The sequence below is a fragment of the Oncorhynchus keta genome, chromosome 4 (assembly GCF_023373465.1).
Source record: "Oncorhynchus keta strain PuntledgeMale-10-30-2019 chromosome 4, Oket_V2, whole genome shotgun sequence".
Classification (NCBI taxonomy): domain Eukaryota; kingdom Metazoa; phylum Chordata; class Actinopteri; order Salmoniformes; family Salmonidae; genus Oncorhynchus; species Oncorhynchus keta.
The window spans coordinates 78,613,570-78,636,745 of NC_068424.1; the positions used below are offsets into that span (position 1 = coordinate 78,613,570).

At 42.8% G+C, this 23,176-nt stretch overlaps 1 protein-coding gene across 1 annotated transcript in view; it reads left to right on the top strand.

Annotated features, from left to right (window-relative positions):
- The window catches only part of LOC118375186 (protocadherin Fat 2-like), a 76,748-nt gene that overhangs the window by 47,380 nt on the left and 6,192 nt on the right, over positions 1–23,176 (top strand). Inside the window, exons 18-23 of the mRNA XM_052516678.1 lie at positions 6,829–7,040; positions 7,461–7,598; positions 7,779–7,922; positions 12,507–12,704; positions 12,900–13,740; positions 14,481–14,644. Coding sequence (XP_052372638.1) covers positions 6,829–7,040; positions 7,461–7,598; positions 7,779–7,922; positions 12,507–12,704; positions 12,900–13,740; positions 14,481–14,644 — 1,697 coding nt within the window. The remainder of the gene's footprint in view (positions 1–6,828; positions 7,041–7,460; positions 7,599–7,778; positions 7,923–12,506; positions 12,705–12,899; positions 13,741–14,480; positions 14,645–23,176) is intronic.

Here is a 23,176-nt window from a genome sequence, read left to right on the forward strand (position 1 = left end):
AGTTCCACGGGTCAGTAAGGTTCTGTTCCGTCACTTCCAGGAGTTCCACGGGTCAGTAAGGTTCTGTTCCTTCACTTCCAGGAGTTCCATGGGTCAGTAAGGTTCTGTTCCATCACTTCCAGGAGTTCCATGGGTTAGTAAGGTTCTGTTCAGTCACTTCCAGGAGTTCCACATGTTAGTAAGGTTCTGTTCTGTCACTTCCAGGAGTTCCATGGGTCAGTAAGGTTCTGTTCCGTCACTTCCAGGAGTTCCATGGGTCAGTAAGGTTCTGTTCCGTCACTTCCAGGAGTTCCATGGGTCAGTAAGGTTCTGTTCCGTCACTTCCAGGAGTTCCATGGGTCAGTAAGGTTCTGTTCCATCACTTCCAGGAGTTCCATGGGTCAGTAAGGTTCTGTTCCGTCACTTCCAGGAGTTCCATGGGTCAGTAAGGTTCTGTTCCGTCACTTCCAGGAGTTCCATGGGTCAGTAAGGTTCTGTTCCATCACTTCCAGGAGTTCCATGGGTCAGTAAGGTTCTGTTCCGTCACTTCCAGGAGTTCCATGGGTCAGTAAGGTTCTGTTCCGTCACTTCCAGGAGTTCCATGGGTCAGTAAGGTTCTGTGAGATTCCAAAACATTCCATAATTTTCCATAAAGTTTATTTGAGTTTATTTGGGCAAATTAATATATTTATGAAGCACAATCATTTTGAATCCCACGTCAGCAAGAAAGACCTGGCAGAAGGCAGAGAAGCCCACTTATAAGGTTGATGGAAATCTAAAGGGTATAGCAAATACCTATTCACCTGGTTATGTTGCTGACTGCAATATATTGCCATTTCTTTAATGTTTTGTCAGAGTTAGAAGGTCTGCTTTCTATTTGATACTCAGAAGTCAGGCATCGGAGCAGTATTGCACAACGAGGCAGAGAAATTATTGAAAGTACATTGTCAACACTGGTGCACTTTTGATAGATTTTGTAAAGGTCCTGTTGATATATAATACCGGTCAAAAGTTTTAGAACGGCTACTCATTCCAGGGTTTTTCTTTATTTATGACTATTTCCTCCATTGTAGAATAATAGTGAAGACATCACAACTATGAAATAACACAAATGGAATCATGTAGTAACCAAAAAAGTGTTAAACAAATCAAAATATATTTTATATACTGAGATCCTTCAAAGTAGCCATCCTTTGCCTTGATGACAACTTTCTCTCAACCAGCTTCATGAGGTCACCTGGAATGCATTTCAATTAGCAGGTGTGCCTTGTTAAAAGTTAACTTGTGGAATTTCTTTCCTTCTTAATGCGTTTGAGCCAATCAATTGTGTTGTGACAAGGTAGGGGTGGTATACAGAAGATAGCCCTATTTGGTAAAATACCAAGTCCATATTATCGCAAGTACAGCTCAAATAAGCAAAGAGAACCAACAGTCCATTATTACTTTATGACATGGTCAGTCAATACAGAACATTTCAAGAACTTTGAATGTTTCTTCAAGTGCAGTCGCAAAAACCATCAAGCGCTATTATGAAACTGGCTCTCATGAGGACCGCCACAGGAAAGGAAGACCCAGAGTTACCTCTGCTGCAGAGGATAAGTTCATTAGAGTTACCAGCCTCAGAAATTGCAGCCCAAATAAATGCTTCACAGAGTTCAAGTAACAGACACATCTCAACATCAACTGTTCAGAAGAGACTGTGTGAATCAGGACTTCATGGTCGAATTGCTTCAAAAGAAACCCCTACTAAAGGACACCAATAAGAAGAAGAGACTTTCTTAGGCCAAGAAACATGAACAATGGACGTCAGACCGGTGGAAATGTGTCCTTTGGTCTGGAGTCCCTGTTGGAGATTTTTGGTTCCAATCGCCGTGTCTTTGTGAGATGCGGTGTGGGTGAACGGATTATCCCAGCATGTGTATTTCCCACCATGAAGCATGGAGGAGGAGGTGTTATGGTGTGGGGTGTGCTATTGTCAATAATGTATTATACTGCCTGGTCTTATGGTGGTGCCACGTCCGTGGTGGTGTACCTCGTGACACCACCACAGACGCCTGGAGTTTATTTTCTCCCTGATTTCTCTTGGTGTCCCTTCACTACAAATCCTCCCTGCTCTGCTATACCGTAGCAGGGCAGGAGTCTCATAGAGGTCGGTTGGACTGAGCCAAACCAATGTCTGTATCAGTTGTTAAACCGTTCATTATCCGGGCTTGTCGACGACTTAATCCACCCACCCGTCTGTAGTTCCATCCCAGGAGTAATCATCCCACCACACAGCTGTTCTCTTACCATTGTGTCAATGCAACAAAGTCGTTTGTTTAGTTATGTATTACATGTTGTATCAGTGGAGACAGACGTGGAAGCTTAATGTTATGTATTACATGTTGTATCAGTGGAGACAGACGTGGAAGCTTATTGTTATGTATTACATGTTGTATCAGTGGAGACAGACGTGGAAGCTTAATGTTATGTATTACATGTTGTATCAGTGGAGACAGACGTGGAAGCTTAATGTTATGTATTACATGTTGTATCAATGGAGACAGACGTGGAAGCTTAATGTTATGTATTACATGTTGTATCAATGGAGACAGACGTGGAAGCTTAATGTTATTTATTGGATGTTGTATCAGTGGAGACAGGCGTGGAAGCTTAATGTTATGTATTACATGTTGTATCAGTGGAGACAGACGTGGAAGCTTAATGTTATGTATTATATGTTGTATCAGTGGAGACAGACGTGGAAGCTTAATGTTATGTATTACATGTTGTATCAGTGGAGACAGACGTGGAAGCTTAATGTTATGTATTACATGTTGTATCAATGGAGACAGACGTGGAAGCTTAATGTTATTTATTAGATGTTGTATCAGTGGAGACAGACGTGGAAGCTTAATGTTATGTATTACATGTTGTATCAGTGGAGACAGACGTGGAAGCTCAATGTTATGTATTACATGTTGTATCAATGGAGACAGGCGTGGAAGCTTAATGTTATGTATTACATGTTGTATCAATGGAGACAGGCGTGGAAGCTTAATGTTATGTATTATATGTTGTGTCAATGGAGACAGGCGTGGAAGCTTAATGTTATGTATTACATGTTGTATCTATGGAGACAGACGTGGAAGCTTAATGTTATGTATTACATGTTGTATCAGTGGAGACAGACGTGGAAGCTCAATGTTATGTATTACATGTTGTATCAATGGAGACAGGCGTGGAAGCTTAATGTTATGTATTACATGTTGTATCAATGGAGACAGAAGCTTAATGTGGAAGCTTAATGTTATGTATTACATGTTGTATCAATGGAGACAGACGTGGAAGCTTAATGTTATGTATTACATGTTGTATCAGTGGAGACAGGCGTGGAAGCTTAATGTTATGTATTACATGTTGTATCAGTGGAGACAGACGTGGAAGCTTAATGTTATGTATTATATGTTGTATCAGTGGAGACAGACGTGGAAGCTTAATGTTATGTATTACATGTTGTATCAATGGAGACAGACGTGGAAGCTTAATGTTATGTATTACATGTTGTATCAATGGAGACAGACGTGGAAGCTTAATGTTATGTATTACATGTTGTATCAGTGGAAACAGACGTGGAAGCTTAATGTTATGTATTACATGTTGTATCGGTGGAGACAGGCGTGGAAGCTTAATGTTATGTATTACATGTTGTATCAATGGAGACAGGCGTGGAAGCTTAATGTTATGTATTACATGTTGTATCAGTGGAGACAGACGTGGAAGCTCAATGTTATGTATTACATGTTGTATCAATGGAGACAGGCGTGGAAGCTTAATGTTATGTATTACATGTTGTATCAATGGAGACAGGCGTGGAAGCTTAATGTTATGTATTACATGTTGTATCAATGGAGACAGGCGTGGAAGCTTAATGTTATGTATTACATGTTGTATCAATGGAGACAGACGTGGAAGCTTAATGTTATGTATTACATGTTGTTATGTATTACATGTGGAGACAGACGTGGAAGCTCAATGTTATGTATTACATGTTGTATCAGTGGAGACAGGCGTGGAGAATGTTATGTATTATATGTTGTATCAGTGGAGACAGACGTGGAAGCTTAATGTTATGTATTACATGTTGTATCAATGGAGACAGACGTGGAAGCTTAATGTTATGTATTACATGTTGTATCAATGGAGACAGACGTGGAAGCTTAATGTTATTTTCTTTGGTCTCAGCTAGTCACATGAAAGAGAGAGTTTAGAGGACTGAATGAGTTTAAATGTGTGATTCTCTTTGTTGTCTTTCTTCAGAGCAGAGCCCTGCAGTATAACACAGTACATTGGGTAATTTTCTTTAGTTTGTCCAACTTCAGTTATTTTTCTCTTTTCTCATTGGAACGTCAGTGAAAATCAGGTGGCATATTTACCAACTCAGTTCCAACATGAGTTCAGGGTTGAAATCAAACAATTCAGGAAGTAAACTAAAATTACAATTCAATTATTTTCAATGACCTCTCAATAAACTGATAAAGGAGAAGCTATTTTTGGATATTAAATTCAAATCACTTGCTGAAATAACTTTGATTCGAATTGACCCAAACCCTTGAATATGGTCATGTCTAGATGGGTTACAGCTTCTGTCAAATTGGTGTCAAAAGTACATTTTTTGTTGCGTGTTAGTTTATCCTTAACCCTTTTTCTAACCTTAACTACCTCAACAAACAGACAAGGTGAGGGTCTAGAAGTCAACTACCTCAACAAACAGACAAGGTGAGGGTCTAGAAGTCAACTACCTCAGCAAACAGACAAGGTGAGGGTCTAGAAGTCAACTACCTCAACAAACAGACAAGGTGAGGGTCTAGAAGTCAACTACCTCAACAAACAGACAAGGTGAGGGTCTAGAAGTCAACTACCTCAACAAACAGACAAGGTGAGGGCCTAGAAGTCAACTACCTCAACAAACAGACAAGGTGAGGGTCTAGAAGTCAACTACCTCAACGAACAGACAAGGTGAGGGCCTAGAAGTCAACTACCTCAACAAACAGACAAGGTGAGGGTCTAGAAGTCAACTACCTCAACGAACAGACAAGGTGAGGGTCTAGAAGTCTTCAACTACCTCAACGAACAGACAGGGTGAGGGTCTAGAAGTCAACTACCTCAACGAACAGACAAGGTGAGGGTCTAGAAGTCAACTACCTCAACGAACAGACAAGGTGAGGGCCTAGAAGTCAACTACCTCAACAAACAGACAAGGTGAGGGTCTAGAAGTCAACTACCTCAACGAACAGACAAGGTGAGGGCCTAGAAGTCAACTACCTCAACAAACAGACAAGGTGAGGGTCTAGAAGTCAACTACCTCAACGAACAGACAAGGTGAGGGTCTAGAAGTCTTCAACTACCTCAACGAACAGAGAATTGTACCTGTGTGATATTATTGCACATGTTGAAACCTGGTGGGTATTTTAAAGGAATGCAGGTGGCGGTTATGACAGTTGTTATGTTGTTATCTTGTCTTATGTTAAGGAAGTGTGTAAACCAGACTGACAGATGCCCCAGGAATCCAGGAACGCTCTCTTTCCTCCATTTACAGGTGTCTGTTTCTGCAGCTGAGAGATAGAGAGATGGAAGAAGTGAGAGAGAAAGAGAGGGGGATGAGAAGGAGAGCGGGGAGACAGACACACAGAGAGTGAAAGAGAAAGAGGGGGGGATGAGAAGGAGAGGGGGGAGACAGAGAGAGGGGGGGTGAGAGAAAGAGAGGGGGATGAGAAGGAGAGGGGGGAGACAGACACACAGAGAGTGAAAGAGAAAGAGAGGGGGATGAGAAGGAGAGGGGGGAGACAGAGAGATTGGGGGTGAGAGAAAGAGAGAGAGAAATAGTGAGAGAGCGAGAGAGTGAGAGAGCAAGAGGGGGGTGGGAGGGAGTATGAGAGAGAGAAAGAGAGAGAGAAAGAGTGAGAGAAGAAGAGAGAGAGGGGGGATGGGTAGGAGGGAGTTTGACAGAGACAACAATGAAATGACAATTATTAACGGCAGAAATTTCTCTGGTGTTTGTTTTCAAGTCTGTTTGGTATCGGTCGTTTTCACATCAGCCTGTCGGCTGAATATGAGAGCTGTGAAAGGTTTCCACCAGGGTACAGAACACCAATAGATTTATTTTACTTTTTATTTAACTAGGCAAGTCAGTTAAGAAAAAAATCTTATTTGCGTAAATGTACTGTGCTGCTGCACTCTGTGGCTTTTCTAACCATAGCTACAGTAAGGGATGTTCAGATAACGTGAGACAAGCCAAATGTAGAATATTTAAAATCACAATCCATACCCAATATTACGGCAAACACCTTCCTGCTATGGACACCCTTTTACCTAAACTTAACCAATAACATACATTTCTGATGTTGAGGCAACGCTTTCCTTGGAACAGGAGAGAAGGGACAACTCCAATCTACTCAAGACATGTCCTTATCTCTACTTCCTGGTACTGTAGTTAAATTGGGCTGGAACAGATGTATATTTTACAATCCCCATTTCTCTACATCCTGGTACTATTAACAGGTAGAACCCAACACCTGTTTGACTGCATTTATGTTTTTGGGGAAACAGAACAAAGACAATCAGATAGCGCTGACAAAAACATATCTGTGTTTTGTTTTTAATAAAAGAGCACCGCAAGATGGCATTTAATATGTTGTTACTGTGGTCATCTTTGGAAAATGCTGTAATTTTTCCTATTTTTTAATGAAGGCTGAGAACATATACTCAAAACCCACATCTGCCAACCCAGGACTGTGTTAGTGTGTACAAAACCAAGTTAAAACACAGCTGTCAGTTAAATGAATAGAGTTTGTGTTGTGTGTTTTTCAGGTGTTCTGGCTGTGAATGGCTCTTTAGACTTTGAGCGGTGTCGTGAATACTACCTGTCATTGGAGGGGACGAGAGGCAAGTCGACTCTGAGCGACATCACAATGGTGATTATCAACATCACAGATGTCAATGACAACACGCCCGTGTTCGGACAGGGAGACTACAGTGCTGACGTCTCAGAGGACCTGTCGCCTGGTGATGTGGTGATGCAGGTAGTTTTCACTCTCAACTGTCAACTGTCAACTGTCACTTTAGAAACCAGTTACTGTAATACACCATTCAATGTGTTCAATGACAAGTCATTTCCCTGAGGGGACTAATCAAGTTGTTTTGAATTTGGCATTTGGACAGACACACATCTAAGTACTTAGAGAACATGGCAGTTTGGTTGAGCTAATAATGATCAGACTGATATTCTTCCAAGCAGCTCAGTTCAATGAGGCTTACTGTTTCCTCTTCTCTTTCTCCTCTCAACTCACTCTTATCTCTTTCCTCTTATCTCTTCCCTCTTATCTCTTTCCTCTTATCTTTTTCCTCTTCTCACCCCCTTATCTCTTCTCTCTTCTCTCTTCTCTCTCCCGCTTCTCCTGCTTCTCCCCCCCCCCCCTTCACCCTCCTTCCCCCACTCCAAGGTGACAGCCATCGACCTGGATGGGCCGTTGAACAACCTTATCCAGTATTCCATCTCCAGTGGAGACCCTCATGGACAGTTCAGCATCGACCCTCGTAGTGGAGAGGTCATAGTCAGGGCTACGCTGGACAGAGAGGAGGTGAGGGGGGGTTTAGTTTGGGCTTTTATATGGGGAAGGAATAAAGTTGAAAAAAACTGCTCAGAACAGGGTTCCCTTGAGATGCAGTGTTGAAGCCCCTTGCTAAGGAGCTAAGAGAAAGTCAAGAAAATAGTAGAACCGTGATATCCTGTATCTAACTGGTCTCTCTGCCTGTCCCAGATCACTCACTACTCTCTGACGGTCCAAGCAGCTGATGAGGGAGACCCTCCTTTGTCTACCGCGGTCCAAGTGACCTTGACCGTGTCCGATGTCAACGACAACCCACCTGTCTTCTCCCAGATGAAACACAACCTGGTCCTTCAGGTACCAACACAGGCCCTTACACACAAACACACGCACACACGCACACGCACACGCACACACACACACACACACACACACAGTTTCTCTCCCTCTACACGATCAGCATCCTGACAGCTGGCTATCCTCAGCTGCCTCTACACTCCAGGAGTGGAATGATCGAGAGCTGAAGAACCAATCAGGCGTGTGCTGTGACTTTTGGCTAATTTAATCATATTCAAGATAATTAATTATGCAATGAATAAATTATCCTATCCAAATGAATCTAATAGGGGCACCACTAAAGGTTTTAACATAGACAGACCCTTGAATGAACTATTTTGGGAGTTAACGTGAACTGTTGCACCATGAATTCTATATCAACAACAGTCTTAATCAACAGTCAATTTAATATGTTTAAGTTCTGAAACGTTGTCAAGTTCGGGAACGTCATCAAGTTCTGGAACCTCGTCAAGTTCTGGAACGTCGTCAAGTTCTGGAACGTCTGTTCTGGAACCTCGTAAAGTTCTGGAACCTCGTCAAGTTCTGGAACCTCGTCAAGTTCTGGAACCTCGTCAAGTTCGGGAACGTCATCAAGTTCTGGAACCTCGTCAAGTTCTGGAACGTCGTCAAGTTCTGGAACCTCAAGAACCCAATGAACTCAATGCCACAAATAATGAATTCAAGGTTTTATTTACTAGACTAAATAATGAGCAGCTACAATACAGTTCTCTGTCTTTCTCGCTCCAACTCCATTCAAATTGCATCCAAAAAAGATAATCCTGTTCTAGATCTGCTGGCCTCTCTTTAAAAAATACGCTCCTTAGCTGTGCAGGAAAAGCTAGACTAGAAAAGATGGGCTGTCTGTCCCTACCCTGAGATGGGCTATCTGTCCCTACCCTGAGATGGGCTGTCTGTCCCCACCCTGAGATGGGCTGTCTGTCCCCACCCTGAGATGGGCTGTCTGTCCCCACCCAGAGATGGGCTGTCTGTCCCCACCCAGAGATGGGCTGTCTGTCCCCACCCAGAGATGGGCTGTCTGTCCCCACCCAGAGATGGGCTGTCTGTCCCCACCCTGAGATGGGCTGTCTGTCCCCACCCTGAGATGGGCTGTCTGTCCCCACCCTGAGATGGGCTGTCTGTCCCCACCCTGAGATGGGCTGTCTGTCCCTACCCTGAGATGGGCTGTCTGTCCCCACCCACCCTGAGATGGGCTGTCTGTCCCCACCCTGAGATGGGCTGTCTGTCCCCACCCTGAGATGGGCTGTCTGTCCCTACCCTGAGATGGGCTGTCTGTCCCCACCCTGAGATGGGCTGTCTGTCCCCACCCTGAGATGGGCTGTCTGTCCCCACCCTGAGATGGGCTGTCTGTCCCCACCCTGAGATGGGCTGTCTGTCCCCACCCTGAGATGGGCTGTCTGTCCCCACCCTGAGATGGGCTGTCTGTCCCCACCCTGAGATGAGCTGTCTGTCCCCACCCTGAGATGGGCTGTCTGTCCCCACCCTGAGATGGGCTGTCTGTCCCCACCCTGAGATGGGCTGTCTGTCCCCACCCTGAGATGGGCTGTCTGTCCCCACCCTGAGATGGGCTGTCTGTCCCCACCCTGAGATGGGCTGTCTGTCCCCACCCTGAGATGGGCTGTCTGTCCCCACCCTGAGATGGGCTGTCTGTCCCCACCCTGAGATGGGCTGTCTGTCCCCACCCTGAGATGAGCTGTCTGTCCCCACCCTGAGATGAGCTGTCTGTCCCCACCCTGCGATGAGCTGTCTGTCCCCACCCTGAGATGGGCTGTCTGTCCCCACCCTGAGATGAGCTGTCTGTCCTCACCCTGAGCGTTGATTCATCATGCAGAGGCCGCAGAGAACAGTTCCATTTCAGATATTTATCACTGGGAAAAGGGAGTGATTTTGGGCAGTAAATCCCGGTAAATCTTGGTAACTGGGTCCCCGCCATTCAACCCTACTCCTGAACTTCTCAGGGCCATTCAACCTTACACCTGACCTTCTCAGGACCATTCAACCCTACTCCCGACCTTCTCAGGACCATTCAACCCTACTCCTGACCTTCTCAGGACCATTCAACCTTACACCTGACCTTCTCAGGACCATTCAACCCTACTCCTGACCTTCTCAGGACCATTCAACCTTACACCTGACCTTCTCAGGACCATTCAACCCTACTCCCGACCTTCTCAGGACCATTCAACCCTACTCCTGACCTTCTCAGGACCATTCAACCTTACTCCTGACCTTCTCAGGACCATTCAACCTTACACCTGACCTTCTCAGGACCATTCAACCTTACACCTGACCTTCTCAGGACCATTCAACCTTACACCTGACCTTCTCAGGACCATTCAACCCTACTCCCGACCTTCTCAGGACCATTCAACCCTACTCCTGACCTTCTCAGGACCATTCAACCTTACTCCTGACCTTCTCAGGACCATTCAACCCTACTCCTGACCTTCTCAGGACCATTCAACCTTACTCCTGACCTTCTCAGGACCATTCAACCTTACACCTGACCTTCTCAGGACCATTCAACCTTACACCTGACCTTCTCAGGACCATTCAACCCTACTCCTGAACTTCTCAGGGCCATTCAACCCGTAAAGGGAGAGCAGTTTATTGGTCTTGTGATGGCTTGTAACCATGTATAATAAAATATAATTAAAATATAATGAAAATGGATGAATATAATAAACTACATTCATCAATCTGACTCCATTACTATGTGACTAAACGCAACAGGCTCTGTGGATCTAGAGACTCTAGTCAAGGCCGTTCTTCCATCACCACTTAGTAGTGTGGCTATAATGAACATGGATCTATCTTGTACCAAATATTAAGGGACTCGATTGTTCTTACTGTTTAACTCTGCATTGTTGGTTAAAGGGCTCGTAACTAAGCATTTCACGGGAAAGTGTAGACCTGTTGTATTCGGCACATGTGACAGATAACATTTGAATTGAGATACAAATAGCTAACCCTGGTGACCAAGGTTCTAGCATTAAGATATTGAGGGAAGTAGATCAGGGATGTCAAGGTGGAACCAAGACATATGGTGTGTGTATGACAACTACCAAATAGACCTGCTAAATTATGAGCCTATAGTCATTCAAAGACTTACATTTACATTTAAGTCATTTAGCAGACGCTCTTATCCAGAGCGACTTACAAATTGGTGCATTCACCTTATGACATCCAGTGGAACAGTCACTTTACAATAGTGCATCTAAATCTTAAAGGGGGGTGAGAAGGATTACTTATCCTATCCTAGGTATTCCTTAAAGAGGAAACGAGGAATGCAATTTACCCAATTAAACTAATAGGATTTATTCATTATGAAAGGATGAAACACTCAAACAATGGCATGACACACATGACACATTACAGAATACACTGAGTAAATAACTCTCCACTAAATAAGACTCAACGCGGTTACACGTGTCTGATACACACAGGACCCTGCTAACACGTTCTCAAAATATGAGCAAAATCACTGTCCTTTGAACCAAATTCAAGCAGGAAGTCGCCCCCAACCTGAATGAACATTTCGTAGCACTTTGCCAGTAAAAACAATAGGCAGGAACAACACATCCAGATTCTAATCTAATCAACTCAATTTAAATAATAGCAGCCCTTCCCTGTGTTTCTCCTCTTTGAACTGTCTGCCGTCCGACCAACAGAATAACACCATTTCTCTGTAATAATAAATCCATTGCATTTACAGTACAATGAAACACATCCAAATTCATAGCTGTTTATAAACTCTCGGAAACAATTCAAATACGAAAATTGAATTCACATTTACTGTCTTCAGTGACCCCAGGACTTCCGTGGGAACATCTCATCCCAGAGACTGCAACAGTGTGAGATACAAATGTACATCCATCCATCTGGACAATGCCATATTGAATGAACAAGCCACCTATCTTTGCCAACAGGGCACTCTGTTTCAGTGACCTGTTCTTGCAGTCCCAGCTGAAATGGAATGACCTGAGGAGAAAGGGGGAGACCTAGTCAGTTGCATTAACTGAATGCATTCCACTGAAATGTGTCTTCTGCATTTAACCCATCCCCTCTGAATCAGAGAGGTGCGGGGGGCTGCCACAATCAACATCCACGTCTTCAGCGCACATTGGGTTAACTGCCTTGTTCAGGGGCAGAACGACTGATTTTTTACCTTGTCAGCTCGGGGATTCGATCCAGCAATACGTTTGGTTACTAGCCCAACTCTCTAACCACTAGGCTACCTAGAAGGCTAGGCTATCTGAAACCTGTGCTTGTTCTGACAAATTGTAACACATTGATGTGAGCTCATCCGCTTTCATGTGCCGAAGACAACAGGTGTAGACGAGCTCATACCAGCACCCAGTCAAGCACTGTAGCATCCATTCCAGGTGGAAACCTCCGGCACTCATTGGAAACTTTTGACATTTTTCAAGATAAGATCACGATCAGCACGCTTTTGCAATGTAGTAAAATCATTAGGGTCTGTCTTGTTTTAGGCCCTTGTGGAACGCGGTGAGATGGAAGGCTTGACCTAGTTTGTATGATAGCATGACGACATACCTAACGATGGTACCATATGTTCCTTGTCAGGAGGGCGAGGCCATCGGTAGCAGCATCCTCCAGCTGGTGGTCACAGACAGAGACACCCCTCACAATGGACCGCCCTTCACATTCCACATCGCGTCTGGGAACGAGGACCGCCGCTTCCACGTAGACCAGGGAGGTCTGTTGTCCATCTCTGCCCCTCTGAAGAAGAAGATCAAGCCACAGCACCTACTGAAAATACAGGTGACGAATCTTCCTGTAATAAAACGGATCCCTGCAGGTAAAACATATTTACCTGGTTGTAATCAGCTTATCTGACGTCTATATATGTCCACTGGTTATTTGGGATGTCGAAATGGAGTATAAATTTATACCTACATAGTACTAGCAGATACTGACATTTGATCATGTGTGTTTCTATTCATGCCCTTACTTCAGGTGACAGACAGCGGACACCCTCCTCTCTCCTCCATCTGCGTGGTGAAGATCAACGTCACTGAGCAGAGCAAGTACCCTCCTTCTGTGATGCCCCTGGAAGTCTTCATCACCACCACAGGAGACACCTTCTCCAACCGAGTCATAGGCAAGCTCCATGCCTCCGACCAGGACCTGCACGACATCCTAAACTACAAGCTGATTTCGGAGTCTCCAGGTGGGGGATACCCAGGGCCGAGCTCAGGCACCTCTGGAGGCCTCTCCAGGTTCTCTGTGGATTTGGTGAATGGGAAGATCTGGGCCGATGAAGACCTGAAACCTGGTCTCTACTCCCTCAATGTCAGCGTCTCCGATGGGAAGTTCAGCGTGTGGGCCGGGGTGAAGGTCCATGTATGGAAACCCACACAACAGGCCCTGGACGCTGGGCTCACTCTGCAGCTGGCTGGGCTTTCCCCGGAGGAGTTCCTGGGGGACCACTGGAGAGGCCTCCAGAGGAGCCTCAGCACAGCCCTGGGTATAACCAGGCAAGACCTCCACCTGGTGAGCCTACAGCAGCAACCCAACTCCCTGGTCCTGGAGGTTCTGCTGCTATGGAGGCCGCATGGTGGAAATGTAGAACCGTTACCAACCAACCGGCTGGCAGGGATCATCACTGACATAGAAGACTCGTTGGGACTGAGTGTTCTCAAGGTGCATCATAATGGGTGTCTAGGGACAGAATGCCCTCCTAGAGGATGCAGGAACTCAGTCCAGATGAGAGGGGAGAGGCTGAGCCACTACGCCACAGCCAGGACCGGCTTCATCACCCCACAACACACCTGGGAGAGTGTCTGCCCCTGCAACGGTAGGTGTAACTGAGGTGGTTTGGTAGCTAGACAAGGTTACTTATCAAGCTTGTATGAGATGTGACTGAGACGTGAAGAATTGCAGAATTAGCTCACTAAGTCAATACCTAGGCTTTGGATTACTTGGCTAACACTTACTTTGAGCACACAGTAGACCTGGGATTGAACCCTATCAGTCAAATAGTCTCCTAGCTTCTCTATGATCACAGTAGGAGCCTGAAGTCACCCCCTTCATGATCTAACTCACTTCACATTCAAATGGGGATTAGCTGGGTGCAGCTGGGAGCTAGGGGCCTCCAGGATAGTGCTAGTGATTATCTGCTTGTTGTGGGTCTTCTTAGTTACTGTTGTCCCCCTGGCAGACATATTTAGTGGAGGTATTCCGTTGAGGTTATCACCTCTTTAGTTAGACTGTTTTGGCTAAACCCAAAGCCTAAAAAAAATAACTAATATCTCTAGGAAAGCGATGTGGAAGATCTGAGCCTGAAACAAAATACATGAGGGGATTTTTTATTTGTATGAACTTTGAAAGATTCCCACATGAAAGTCTATTTGATCAAGCAGATTTCATTACGAGAACACATTTGAGTGACTATTCCTTCCTGACTATTCCTTTGACGGACAGATAGTCATCCAAAATTAGTGTTTTTAAATATTAGTCACTACATGTTAATTAGACTTGTTTTTAATGAAATCATACAAATTGCATTTAACATTTGCACCGTTTTTCAAACTTCAGAGTCTGCTGTGAGTTTTGACGGGACGGGCTACCTGAAATACCTGTATCAGACTGACGAGGAGGAGGAGGAGTGTCAGAACCTCCATCTCTCTCTGCGCATCAAGACCTTCCAGCAACAAGGCGTTGTCATGAATACCAATGCAACCAACTGGGGGAGCTTGAAGGTATTGTAAAGCTCACATGCATTCATTATTATCAGAGATGAAAAAACACACGTCGTTATTTGCTTTTGCAGTATCTCGTAGCTCATTCAATCAGTTACATTTGATTTACAGCCCATTTTACATCAGTGTTTTACGGCATCATGTATTGCACTACATTATTATCAGAGATCATAAAAGCAACATATTCCTTTTCCTTGGCAGTCCCTCCTGTACTGTAGCAGACATTATAAATACCTGATTGCATATCAGAGGGCTGTGTTTATACGGAAGTGAACATTTCAGTGTGGATTCCTGGCTCAATCATACTGAGCTCTTATCATATTATTCCCTCTCTGCTGGCTTTGTCTTTGTCAGTTGATCAATGGGACTTTTTAACTGATCCAACCACGTTGTGGTGTGGACTGTCTCTATCTTCATGTCTCCGTTTCCATCAGTTCTTTCATAGCCTAGTCCCAGATCTGTGTGCTGCCTGAGGTTGTAAGTATCAAGAGCATTTCCCAGGACATAGACATATCTGATATTGGCAGAAAGCTTAAATTCTTGTTAATCTAACTGCAATTTACAGTAGCTATTACAGTGAAATAATAAAATGCTATTGTTTGAGGAGAGTACACAGTTATGAACGTGTATGTATTAATAAAGCAATTAAGCACATTTGGGCTGCCTCGATACAACATTTTGAACCATAATGGTTCATTGGATCAGTCTAAAACTTTGCACATACACTGCTGCCATCTAGTGTCCAAAATCTAAATTGTGCCCGGGCTGGACTAATACACTATGGCCATTCTCTTACATTTCAAAATTATGGTGAAAAGAAAAATACAAAAAAACACATGATTTTTTCTTTGTATTATCTTATACCAGATCGAATGTATTATATTCTCCTACATTCATTTAAAATTTCCATAAAGTGTTTCCTTTAAAATGATATCAAGAATATGCATATCCTTGCTTCAGGGCCTGAGCTGCAGGCAGTTAGATTTAGGTATGTCATTTTAGGCAAAACATTTTTTGAAGGTGCTGATCCTTGGTTTAAGAGTTGGCAAGACATCCTAAAAACAGATCTGGTACGTAGGATAATTGTTGCTGGGGTTTGGAATATTGAATTAGAGTGGGCTTAGTGCTGACGTAGGTTTACCGCATAATGTTTAGAGGGAATATTCAATTATTGTATATTTTGATGAAATGGATAAAGAGTCCTCAGTGCTCAGATGAAACTTCTTGACCTGAACTGGAAATGCACGCATGCAACACATCTCCCAGTGGATTTCTCTCCATTTGTGTGACATTGAATACACGTAATAGATTTAATATTCAATTTGTTCACATTTGAAACATCAAAAGTAGTATTCACTTTTTCCATTCTTCAGCCTCTGGGTTTTACATTCCTGACACATTAGTTCCTTTTGTTGTAACAAAATTGCTTCAAATGGAATTGAAAACATGTTTATCACAGCGGCTTTGTCAGAACATATTACAGAATTGATGTGTTTCCCTTGAGAGTTAGGCTTCACCGCAACAAATTCTTATCAATTCCCAAATCTCATCAATATTTTGACCCAAAATAAAAATGGGATAAGCGGTCACATCCATCCTTTAGAAACTTCTGGAATGGAAATTCAGTTTAGGACCTACTCACCAATCACCGGCTAAAGGTTTTTCATGTATTCCTCACATTTTTTACACTAAATTACTTTTTGAAGTGGAAATGATTTAGCCCATTTGAACAAAAGAGCCCGTGACAAGCCTGTGGAGAAAGAGGAAAAGGTGACTTGTCGGTTAAAACCACTGAGTATAACAGAACTCATATGGCAGGCAAAAACCTGAGAAAAAAATCCAACCAGGAAGTGGGAAATCTGAGGTTGATCGATTTTCAACTCAGCCCCTATTGAAGTTACAGTGGGATATTGGTCATGTTGCACTTCCTAAGGCTTCCATGAGATGTCAACCGTCTTTAGAAACTTGTTTGAGGCTTCTGATATGAAGGGGAGCTGAATGAGAGGGGAATGAGTCAGAGGTCTGCCAGCAGTCACGCACTGGTCACGTGCATTTCACATGAGACTTATCTCCCGTTCCTTTGCTTTTCTGAAGACAAAGGAATTCTCAAGTTGGAATATTATTGAAGACTTGTGTTAAAAACATCCTAAAGATTGATTCCATACATCGTTTGATATGTTTCTATGGACTGTAACAGAACTTTTTGACATTTCGTCTGCTTGTTTACCAAACTTGTTTTCCAAACGCGCTAACAAAAGTAGCTATTTGGACATAAATGATGGACATTATCGAACAAATCAAACATTTATTTTTTTGGAACTGGGATTCATGGGACTGCATTCTGATGAAGATCATCAAAGGTAAGTGAATATTTATAATGTTATTTCTGACTTCTGTTGACTCCAACATGGCGGATATATGTATGTGTTTGTCTGAGCGCCGTACTCAGGTTATTGCATGGTTTGCTTTTTCCGTAAAGCTTTTTTGAAATCTGACATCAGTTGCCTTAAGGAGAAGTGTATCTAAAGTTCCATGCATAACACTTGTATTTTCATCAACATTTATAATGAGTATTTCTGTAAATTGATGTGGCTCTCTGCAAAATCACCGGATATTTTTGGATCTACTGAACATAATGCGCCAATGTATACTGAGATTTTTTGATATAAATATGAACTTTATCAAACAAAACATAAATGTATTGTGTAACATGAAGTCCTATGAGTGTCATCTGATGAAGATCATCAAAGGTTAGTGATTAATTTTATCTCTATTTCTGATTTTTGTGACTCCTCTCTTTGGCTGGAAAAATGGCTGTTTTTCTGTGGCTTGGCTCTGACCTAACATAATCGTTTGTGGTGCTTTTGCTGTAAAGCCTATTTGAAGTCGGACACTGTGGTGGGATTAACGACAAGATTAGAAGGAGAAGGGGGAGCTAGGGGAGCTAGTAGTGCACTACCCCATTAGGGGAGCTAGTAGTGCACTACCCCATTAGGGGAGCTAGCCCACCTCCAGGGCCCATAGAGCTCCGGTCAACAGTAGTGCACTACCCCATAGGGCCCTGGTAAAAATTAGTGCACTACCCCATAGGGCCCTAGTAAAAGGTAGTGCACTACCCTATAGGGCCCTAATAAAAAGTAGTGCACTACCCCATAGGGCCCTGGTAAAAAGTAATGCACTACCCCATAGGGACCTGGTAAAAAGTAATGCACTACCCCATAGGGCCCTGGTAAAAGGTAGTGCACTACCCCATAGGGCCCTGGTAAAAAGTAGTGCACTACCCCATAGGGCCCTGATAAAAAGTAGTGCACTACCCCATAGGGCCCTGGTAAAAAGTAGTGCACTAAATAGGCAATATGGTTCCATTTGGGACGCAAGTGGTATACACACTGAACACAGTAATTAGATTTTCCCTGACTGGAGTTGATTCACGTCAGGTCCGTCTGGTAGCGTCTGTATGTCAGGCAGTCTGAAGTATCGTAGCTCCTCTCACCAAAAACAAAACAGAGGGAAGTGGATCCTTTTATTCCCACGTTAGCTCCATACCGAAGCATCAGCTGAATACATGTTTTCACTAACGGCAGGTGCGATGTTTAACTTTCATGCCGTGTAGATTTACATCATGGTAAACAAGTAGTTTAATTTGCTCCACTTGTATCGTTTAAAACAAACTTGTGTGCTTATTTAAAGATATATATATATAATGTTGGGTTGGAACAGCTGAGATGGTGATAATGTCATGTTGGAAAAGATGAGATGGTGATAATGTCAGGTTGGAACAGCTGAGATGGTGATTCTTAGATCAGAACAGCTGAGATGGTGATATTTAAACAGCTGAGATGATCTGTCCTGTTGGAACTTTGGTTTGGTACCAGAGTTGGGTGGAATACATATATAATACATACATGAAATGACTTTCAAATACTTTGCTGTGATTTTTTGCCCGGTGAGGCCTACAACTGAACCAATGGAAAAGTCAGAAAATCAAAGCTAACTCTGAACTAAATGATAGCACTTCTCAAATACATGTACAGTATAACTGTTTGAACAGAGCTTATGTGATTTGACTCCGGAACAGGCCCGGATGGTACAATGTTATGTTAGAACGTGGATGAGTCAGTCAATGTCATGTTGGAGCATCAGCGGGGATGTGACATTTGTCATGTTTGACACTACAATGGTATAATCCACTTCAACAAGTAGATGGTGATTTCATTCCTGGGATAAGTTCTTTCCTCTTCTGGAACAGCTTCAGGATAGTCATGTTTAACAGATGAAGATGTACATTCCTCTCAAAGATTCTTGTCTCTTTGGAACAGCTGAGATTGACAGAACTGAGATGTGATAATGTCATTGAACTTGAGATGTTCTCATCTTGCTGTTCTCAGCTGTTTAATGTCATCGTCTGAACAGGAGAACTGCAAATGTCATCAGTTGGAACTCTGAGATGGTCAGACTGTCCATTCTTTTATTGAGATGTGATAATGTATTTGGAACAAAACACTTGAAGCTATTTTCTTGTTGTTGAACAACTGAGATGGTGAACTATTTTTGTCATGTTGGAACAGATGAGATTCATCTGTGTTGGAACAGATGAGATGGTGACCATGTCATCAACGGTACTGAACAGATGGCTTTGGTCTTTGTCATGTTGGAACAGATGAGATGCTGATTGCTGTTGCTCAGCTGAGATTCCAGGCAGGGTCAGGTCGGAACAGCTGAGATGCAAACAGTTGGAACAAACAGATGGTGATAATCAAACAGTCAGATGGTGAGACAATCTGTGGAACTTAGTCTCATAATGTCTGTGGGCTGAGATGGTGACAATGTTGGTTTGGATAACCTGGCTGGTCTTGATAGCTTGCTAAATGACCTAGAAGCTAGGCCTGTCATCTGGCCAATAAACGTTGAGCAACTTCTCAAATGGAGCAAAATAGAGTCTTGTTATTGTTCCTTTATACTTGATCTGACAAATGATCTTCCTACAATTTAAAAATGTGATAAATGTATCATATTTTACAATGGCACTTTATGACAATGCATGCCACTACAACTGTTGGAGATAATGTTATTTAATGACCAAAACATTTTGACAATGCATGCAATCCAACTTTATATGTAAATAATGTCCTTTACACTTGTTGTAAGAGCTAAGATGGTGATAATGTTAGGTTGGAACAGCTGAGATGGTGATAATGCAGGTTGGAACAGATGAGATTGATAATGTCATGTTGGAACAGCTGAGATGGTGATAATGTCATGTTGGAACATTTGAGATGGTGATAATGTCATCTTGGAACAGCTGAGATGGTGATAATGTCATTTGTTGGAACAGCTGAGATGGTGATAACCATTTGTTGGAACAGATGAGATGGTGATAATGTCATGTTGGAACAGCTGAGATGGTGATAATGTCATGTTGGAACAGATGAGATGGTGATAATGTCATGTGACCAATAACAGCTAAGATGGTGATAATGTCAGGTTGGAACAGCTGAGATGGTGATAATGTCAGGTTGGAACAGATGAGATGGTGATAATGTCATGTTGGAACAGCTGAGATGGTGATAATGTCATCTGCTAACCATTTGTTGGAACAGCTGAGATGGTGATAATGTCATGTTGGAACAGCTGAGATGGTGATAATGTCATGTTGGAACCATGAGATGGTGATAATGTCATCTTGGAACAGCTGAGATGGTGATAATGTCATGTTGGAACAGCTGAGATGGTGATAATGTAATGTTGGAACAGCTGAGATGGTGATAATGTCATGTTGGAACAGATGAGATGGTGATAATGTCATGTTGGAACAGCTGAGATGGTGATAATGTCATCTTGGAACAGATGAGATGGTGATAATGTCATGTTGGAACAGCTGAGATGGTGATAATGTCATGTTGGAACAGCTGAGATGGTGATAATAACATCTGCTGGAACAGCTGAGATGGTGATAATGTCATGTTGGAACAGCTGAGATGGTGATAATGTCATGTTGGAACAGATGAGATGGTGATAATGTCATGTTGGAACAGCTGAGATGGTGATAATGTCATGTTGGAACAGCTGAGATGGTGATAATGTAATGTTGGAACAGCTGAGATGGTGATAATGTCATGTTGGAACAGCTGAGATGGTGATAATGTAATGTTGGAACAGCTGAGATGTGACCAATGTCATGTTGGAACAGCTGAGATGGTGATAATGTCATGTTGGAACAGATGAGATGGTGATAATGTCATGTTGGAACAGCTGAGATGGTGATAATGTCATGTTGGAACAGCTGAGATGGTGATAATGTCATGTTGGAACAGATGAGATGGTGATAATGTCATGTTGGAACAGCTGAGATGGTGATAATGTCATGTTGGAACAGCTGAGATGGTGATAATGTCATGTTGGAACAGCTGAGATGGTGATAATGTCATGTTGGAACAGCTGAGATGGTGATAATGTCATGTTGGAACAGCTGAGATGTGATAATGTCATCTTGGAACAGCATGAGATGGTGATAATGTACATGTTGGAACAGCTGAGATGGTGATAATGTCATGTTGGAACAGATGAGATGGTGATAATGTCATGTTGGAACATGTGTATAACATCTGCTGAGATGGTGATAATGTCATGTTGGAACAGCTGAGATGGTGATAATGTCATGTTGGAACAGCTGAGATGGTGATAATGTCATGTTGGAACAGATGAGATGGTGATAATGTCATGTTGGAACAGATGAGATGGTGATAATGTCATGTTGGAACAGCTGAGATGGTGATAATGTCATGTTGGAACAGCTGAGATGGTGATAATGTCATGTTGGAACAGCTGAGATGGTGATAATGTAATGTTGGAACAGCTGAGATGGTGACCAATGTCATGTTGGAACAGCTGAGATGGTGATAATGTCATGTTGGAACAGCTGAGATGGTGATAATGTCATGTTGGAACAGCTGAGATGGTGATAATGTCATGTTGGAACAGCTGAGATGGTGATAATGTCATGTTGGAACAGCTGAGATGGTGATAATAACATGTTGGAACAGCTGAGATGGTGATAATGTCAGGTTGGAACAGCTGAGATGGTGATAATGTCATGTTGGAACAGATGAGATGGTGATAATGTCATGTTGGAACAGCTGAGATGGTGATAATGTCATGTTGGAACAGCTGAGATGGTGATAATGTCATGTTGGAACAGCTGAGATGGTGATAATGTCATGTTGGAACAGCTGAGATGGTGATAATGTCATGTTGGAACAGCTGAGATGGTGATAATGTCATGTTGGAACAGATGAGATGGTGATAATGTCATGTTGGAACAGCTGAGATGGTGATAATGTCATGTTGGAACAGCTGAGATGGTGATAATGTCATGTTGGAACAGATGAGATGGTGATAATGTCATGTTGGAACAGCTGAGATGGTGATAATGTCATGTTGGAACAGATGAGATGGTGATAATGTCATGTTGGAACAGCTGAGATGGTGATAATGTTGGGTTGGAACAGCTGAGATGGTGATAATGTCATGTTGGAACAGATGAGATGGTGATAATGTCATGTTGGAACAGCTGAGATGGTGATAATGTCATGTTGGAACAGCTGAGATGGTGATAATGTCGGGTTGGAACAGCTGAGATGGTGATAATGTCATGTTGGAACAGATGAGATGGTGATAATGTCATGTTGGAACAGCTGAGATGGTGATAATGTCATGTTGGAACAGCTGAGATGGTGATAATGTCATGTTGGAACAGATGGGATGGTGATAATGTCATGTTGGAACGGCTGAGATGGTGATAATGTCATGTTGGAACAGCTGAGATGGTGATAATGTCATGTTGGAACAGCTGAGATGGTGATAATGTCATGTTGGAACAGATGAGATGGTGATAATGTCATGTTGGAACAGATGAGATGGTGATAATGTCATGTTGGAACAGATTAGATGGTGATAATGTCATGTTGGAACAGCTGAGATGGTGATAATGTTGGTTTGGATAATGCCGTGGATGGTCTTGATGTTTGAAATGACCTAACAAGCTGCCTGTCATAAACTACAGGCCAATAAATAAAGCAACCGCTCAAATCAAATGTGGTGTTCAACAGGGATAGAGTCTTGGACCTCTAATATTTCCAGTTTATACTAATGATCTGACAAATGTATCAAACTACAATTTAAAAATTGGATGTAATAAATGTATCACTAGTCACTTTAAGCAATGGCACTTTATATAATGTTTACATACCCTACATTACTCATCTCAAATGTATATACTGTATTCTACACCATGTACTGCATTTTGCCTATGCCGCACGGCCATCGCTCATCCATATATTTATATGTACATATTCTTATTAATTCCTTTACACTTGTGTGTATAAGGTAGATGTTGTGAAATTGTTAGGTTATATTACTTATTAGATATTACTGCACGGTCGGAACTAGAAGCACAAGCATTTTGCTACACTTGCATTAACATCTGCTAACCATTTGTATGTGACCAATAACATCTGCTAACCATTTGTATGT